Source organism: Myotis brandtii, unplaced genomic scaffold (genome assembly GCF_000412655.1).
Source record: "Myotis brandtii unplaced genomic scaffold, ASM41265v1 scaffold419, whole genome shotgun sequence".
Lineage (NCBI taxonomy): Eukaryota > Metazoa > Chordata > Mammalia > Chiroptera > Vespertilionidae > Myotis > Myotis brandtii.
The window spans coordinates 2,067,505-2,074,097 of NW_005366075.1; the positions used below are offsets into that span (position 1 = coordinate 2,067,505).

Here is a 6,593-nt window from a genome sequence, read left to right on the forward strand (position 1 = left end):
GAGGCCTGGGGGAGCCGCCCCTCCCCGCCTCATTGTTCCCGCAGCCCCGGGCTCGGAGGAGGGATGAAGGCCAGTCAAAGGGAAGCGGGCTCGCGGCGGCTTCATTAACGGCGGCCTTTCAGCGACGCGCATATCAGAGACAGGCCTTTTCAGAGGTGCTAATTAGCAATTTGGAGCCTTCCCCCCTCTGGAGAGGAGCCTTCAATCTAACAAGTGGGAACAGCGCTGCGCCCCGTTTTCCTTGCATTGAACATTTATTGTTTCCCATTCTCCCTCTCCTTCTCTTCCCCCGCCCAACCCGCCGCATTGTCCAGCTCATCGCCACCAGATAAGGCTGATGGGGGGAGGGGTAGCATCATTAATCACTCTTAATTCTTTGCTAATGATAACTTTCTCTCTCGCACTGAGAGAAGTTAATCTTTCTTAGATGCTGAGAGAAAGAGGAGAGCTGGGACCGGGTGCGGGTGAACACGGAAGGGTGGAGATGACAAAAAAGACTATAATCCCCTTCCCCCACCCAATTCCCCAATTTTCCCTCCTAACTTGTGTCATTACAATTCGATACGCTCATTCTTTCAGTCCCCTCTACCCTGCAGCAGCCTTTCTCAGCCGATAGAAATTGAACTTACTCTTAAAAGTTCAGCTCAGATGCCACCTCCTCTGTGAAGCCAACCCTGATTGTCCTGTCCAGCCAGAATTTCCCTCCCTCCTCCTTCTGAAATATCATAGCACTTCACACACCACTCTTATGGTGAATTCTGCCCATGTTATGGTTGTTTACAACTCCAGTGTAGAGACCACAAAATCTGAAATATTTAGATCGGTGGTTCTCAACCTTCCTAATGCCGCGACCCTTTAATACAGTTCCTCATGTTGTGGTGACCCCCAACCATAAAATTATTTTCGTTGCTACTTCATAACTGTAATTTTGCTACTGTTATGAATCGTAATGTAAATATCTGATATGCAGGATGTATTTTCATTGTTACAAATTGAACATAATTAAAGCATAGTGATTAATCACAAAAACAATATGTAATTATATATGTGTTTTCCGATGGTCTTAGGCGACCCCTGTGAAAGGGTCGTTCGACCCCCAAAGGGGTTGCGACCCACAGGTTGAGAACCGCTGATCTAGGCGCTAGAGAAAAACTGACTCAAAACAATAAGTCTACAAATATCTTCCATGATATTCACAAATCAATGAAATTCATAACTCCTGTGTAAATATACACACGTCCAGTGGCCCAATAGACAACCACTCAATGCCTTTGTAAACTAGGGAGAATGCTACCCATTTCCTACAACACTGACACACCGAGTTCTCCTGCTAGACCTTCTGATGAGGATGAAGATAATCTTAGAACCACACCTTAGCTAGGAAAAACTTGTATTCAAACTATAAAGCACTCTTACCTCATTTGGTTTATTTTAATTTTTTAAAAAAATATATTTTTATTGATTTCAGAGAGAAAGGGAGAGGGAAAGAGAGATAGAAACACCAATGATGAGAAAGAATCATTGACTGGCTGCCTCCTGCACGCACCACACGGGGATTGAGCCCACAACCTGGGCATGTGCCGTGACCGGGAATCGGACCATGACCTCCTGGTTCATAGGTTGACGCTCAACCAGTGAGTCATGCCGGCTGGGCTGAGGGCATTATTTTCTAATCTTAAGTGTCATAACAGCTAAAGGTTTTCATACTAGCTGGTCAATTTTTTTAACAGACTTTTTAAAAGCGGCTTTAGGTTCACAGCAAAATGAGCACAAAGGACAGAGGTCTTCCTAATGACCCTGTCCCCGCATATGGACAGCCTCTTCAATTGGTCAATTTTTAAAAAGCAAAACATATTTTCTCTGGAAAAAAATCAAAACATCATCTTAGAAAAAATAATTTCGCATTTGCAACAGCAAAGGTGAGGTTCCACTGTTGTATGCATTTTCACTAATACATGAGGAAAGGAGTTAAATACTTACCATGTAGCATCCAATAAGGAAAGCAGCATTTGCTTGTTTTTTCTGATCAGAGCCAGTAAAATGAACAATTTTCTTCCTTATCATTGTAATGGACTGCATAAAGATACACAACTGTTAGTGTGTTGTTTCATAATTGCAAGTTTTCTAAAACTTTATTTTGTGATGAAGATAAATTCCAAATCTTAGCATTCATATTAGCAAGACCTTTAAAAATACTAACTTTGATACCCCAAAGTACCGAGTACCTTCTCATAAAAGGCATTCTTGGGTTAGAAGAAACGCACAGTTAAAGAAGAGGGAAGGAGACAGGAACAGATATAAAGTATAGACTACCTCTGACAGAATAAATAAGAAGCAAGGGGGAGGGTGGGGCCAACTGTTTGACTTAAAAAACAACAACAAACCTATTCCCAAGACCTTTAAATTAAAGTAAAAGGGTATATAAAACCGGGCAAAAGGAATTCTTTCTGTTAAAAAAAAAAGAGGGCGGGGTGAGGAGGCCAGAGACGCCCAGAGAGCGTGGGTGGGCTCCTGAGCGGTGCTGTTAGCGCCCTGCCCCTGATCTGATGATCAAGAGGACGCCCATGTATATGCAGTTTGTGAAAATTCACTGAACTGTACCCTCATGATCTGTACACATTTCTGCACATACACTGTACTTCAATCAAAGTTAAAAATGAAAAGGGTATCAAAGTTAAAACCCAGAGGAACACATGCTGAGTTAGCACTTCAGCACCTGAACTTCAATAACGTGGGTGGGCATGGATTCGGGTGAGGGTGGGGCCAGGACACATGCACTTCAGTGAGCTCGCACCCCCCCCCCCCCCCCCCCCCCCCAGAGGGGAGTCAGGGATGGATGTGAGCGTATGTTCCTGTAGTTGTTTACGTGGAGTGAGAGAGCCAGGTTGATTTTCAAAACGGAAACAAATCCAACCAGCCATAGAGCAGCACAAGCACAGGGGGCTCTTAATTCAAACTCTCAACACAGTTTTATCACTACTAATTGAATAGGCTGTAATGTTTTGACCAGTTTGGATGCTCAACACTCTACAAGTTGTGCTGGTAAATGATAAAACGTTAAAAGGGGGCGGGGGGGGAGGAGAGGGGGACCAATACATTCTTAGTTGACCCGAAGGATACAAGTCCATAGATGGCCGAGTGTGGGGAAAAAATTCTTTCAAAATTAAAGCAAAGGAACACAAGTGGGGGGAGAGGACATTATTGTTAGCTTCATAGCCCTGCATGAAACAAAAAGCCTGCCGCTGACAACTGGAAAAGGGAGGGGAGATGGGGAGACATGAATACGTAAGACCATAAATGCTTATATTCCTATTTAAGAGAAAAAGCCCAGAAAGAAGAGTCTCCATCTCTATACAAATTGGCAGTGAACACACATATAATACAAAAAGAAAAGGCAATGCTACAACTTCCACTTTACAGATTAGTAGCTCAGCTGACAGGTGCTTCTAACATTTATGATGTGAAATTTTAGGTTTGACACTCAAGCAAGAAACACCTGCCTTACCCATAAATTTTTAACATAATTTCATTTTACTTGAAAATAATGTTAATTCTTCTGTGTAGTAGACTGGTAAATCATTCAGTAGACTGAATAAAGTTGTTTTTAAAAAGGATCTGTCCCCAAATCCAGTACTTTTGAGTTGAGAATTTATAATGACTCATTAGGAACTGCTAGCAGTATATACACTTCCCATTGTGCATGACCAATCATTCCAGGTTTTTAAAATAAATGGGTGGGGTCTGACGCTTACAGAAATACACTGTGCAGCACTCAGTGACAGCCTCAAAGACAGCTGTTTGCCCTTGCTTTCCCTGCTCCCGAATCGCATGTGTAAAAGGTCAAGGTGAAGTCACAAGTAGTACAACATCAGGGGAGAGTCAAGGCAGAATGAGAGACAGGAGAGGGGCAGAGTCTTCTCTGTTTGCTAGCACTCCCTCCTATCAAAGCGAAGGCAGAAGAACAATGACCACAGCAAGGGACGTTTCTCTTGTGAGGTTTCAGTTCCATTAGGTCAGACAGTAAGAGGTTTACTTTATTAAACCGTTTCCACATTGGATTTCAAGTATTTGAACATCATTAATCCAAGCCAGAATCAAACGACCCAAACTCACACTGCTCAATCAAAACTTTGGAAAACTAACATATACACTATGCCTTTATAAAACAAGAAAACCACAAGTATGCCCCAAACACCACTGCAGTAAAAACACGGCATTTCCTTTTTAAAACAGATGTGCTTTCTTTACTTTCCCCTCCCCAAGCCCAGGCTAACAATGATTAAGTCAAATCTTATGTAAAAAAAAGACTTTACCTTTAATTTCTTATTTATCTTGCAACAATATCTGTAAAGCATTGCCAGATTGAGTGGTCCAAAATCTGCGTAGAAGCTTTAAAAGTAAAACACAAAAACGTATACGTATATTCTAGATGCCCTGAATATTAATGCCTTTTTGGAGCTACAAGATCAAATTCAGACAAGAAAGCATACACCAAACTGTTATCAGTCACACTGCCTTAAGAAGTGGAAGAGATATTCTGGTAAATAATGCCTATTAAAAAAATGGTTCAACACCTATAACCTCAAATAATATATGAAAATGCTTTCTGAATTAAAAAAAAAAAGCTGTTTTTCCACTGGTAAAGACACATCTTAATACATTAGCTTATATTTCATTGTACTGTAAACTATTAGCATTTCAAATATAAGTTATTAAATTTAGAAAGATTCTTCCATTTTGAGTTTTTCCCCAAGGATCTACTTTATTACTAAAGGTTAAAAGAAAATTAAAGGAAAAACATCCTGCAATTATCAGTCAACAGATTTGTAATCTTCCAAGGTTATCCTATTTATAAACATACCTTTAGATTCTTCAAAAAAAAAAAAGTTACTAACAATCTTTTAAAAACCAATACTTACTTCTCATATTCAAGTTCATTATCTATGGTGAAATAATGTACATTTGATGAACTCTTTGGTCTGCTGCAGAGAATGGCAAAACAAAGGCGATCTGAAATGGAAAAATTGCAATGTTCCTTCCTTCAGGTTATTTTTAAAATTTTCATATATCATGATACAACTCTTTTCAGATGAAGTCAGATTTTTATTTTTTCCATACAGGTTCCTGATGGTAAGGATGCCAACAGATACTTCCAAAAGGTTCTATTTTGATGAGTGAAAATAAATAAGACTATTTTTGAAAGGAGCAATTGCCTTTAACCATAAGTTTCAATAAAGACAAGTGACTTTTCACGTAGCAGTATGGCTTGATTTCTGGAGGAAACTCTCATGCAAAACTTTACTTCCTCTGTACTAAGAAATCTGAACAAATGGCAGTGTGCACTTGATGGCTAGCCAGCAACCAGGTGGCTTTCGCTATGCATCACTATGTTTTCATGACATCCTAAGAGTCATTCAATAAGAAACCATATTTTAAGTAAAGAACGCTTTCAAAACTGCTTCAAAATTAAGGTTTAAGGCTATAGAACATCAGCAACAAAATGAACCAGATGTTTATCCAACTGTTCTTAGGGATCACTACTACTTTTGTAGTGACGTTTACAATTAGACAAATTACCATTGCAACAGAAGCAATGAGAGGTATCTGCATGATGAGTGCGCCATGAACTTGTGTTGCATAAACGCAATTAGGCAGCCATGAGGTGAGGGTTTAGAAAGAATGGTAACTGGTGCTAATAATGTTCTGAGGCTCCAACCTTCCTCCCCCACTTTAACCCAGAAAAAGTTGCCTAAAAATCCTGGCAAAGCAGTTACCTGCAATACCCAGTTGTAGCAATACTAGCAGTGCTAGTAGATATACTTACACTTAAATTGTAGCAAAATCAAGTCCAGCCTTTAAAATAGTAAGAAAAAAGGACGCCAGCTGGCATCCTTTGCCCAAATGGTAATTGTCAGCGATTCAACTCACGCAATGGCTGTATTTATTTCCTTGTAAACTGCTCAGCTAAAATGTCTTGCAACCACAAACACTCAGAAGGATGACGGGCTTACTCTTTGCCAGCCACAAATGACCCTTGATCCCCGTGCAGTGACCACAGATTTTGCTCCCTTGGGTGGAGACGCAAGTCACCTACCAGCCAGGGGCTTCCCACGGCACAGGTCTGTTCACAGTCACCCCAAATCAAGAGCGCGCGAGGGGCTAGGAGTCCGGAAGGCCACCCACGCCCATGAGACAGCGCTGGCCCCGGCCCGCCCGGAAAGTTGAAGGCACCTCCTGGCCAGCAATCGGGCCTCCCCCATCTCCGGCCCCGCCTCATGCCACCTACATACGGCGTCCCCGGGGCGCCCCGTCCCTCCGCACTCACCTTTGATCACCTCGGCCACCCGCCGGGTCCCCGAGCCCTCCCGGCTCATGACTCCAAAGCATCTGGAAGGCGGGGCGGAGGGAGGGAGGGAGGGGCCGGGCCGCAGACAGAGGAGGAGCCGCGACCACACCCCCGAAGTTTAAAAAACAAAGTTTAAAGGGCCGGGCCCCAGCCGGGGGAATGGTGTCGCCTTCGGGCCACCGACTCCACAGCATAGCGGGGCGTCACCCCGGAAGTTCAAAGCTTCTCGAAGGGCCGCAGCGGGGCA

At 42.6% G+C, this 6,593-nt stretch overlaps 1 protein-coding gene across 17 annotated transcripts in view; it reads right to left on the reverse strand.

The window, feature by feature from the left end:
* Positions 1 to 6,593, reverse strand: part of CDC14B (cell division cycle 14B) — an 85,355-nt gene that overhangs the window by 47,195 nt on the left and 31,567 nt on the right. For 13 of the 17 annotated variants that reach the window (XM_014545700.1, XM_005873755.2, XM_005873746.2 and 10 more), the window contains 3 exons: positions 4,920 to 5,010; positions 4,314 to 4,389; positions 1,981 to 2,073 (listed from right to left, as the gene is read on the reverse strand). In XM_014545700.1, coding sequence (XP_014401186.1) covers positions 1,981 to 2,073; positions 4,314 to 4,355 — 135 coding nt within the window. In that variant the 5' untranslated portion in view covers positions 4,356 to 4,389; positions 4,920 to 5,010. The other 4 variants (XM_005873748.2, XM_005873750.2, XM_014545696.1 and 1 more) reach the window with 4 other exon arrangements.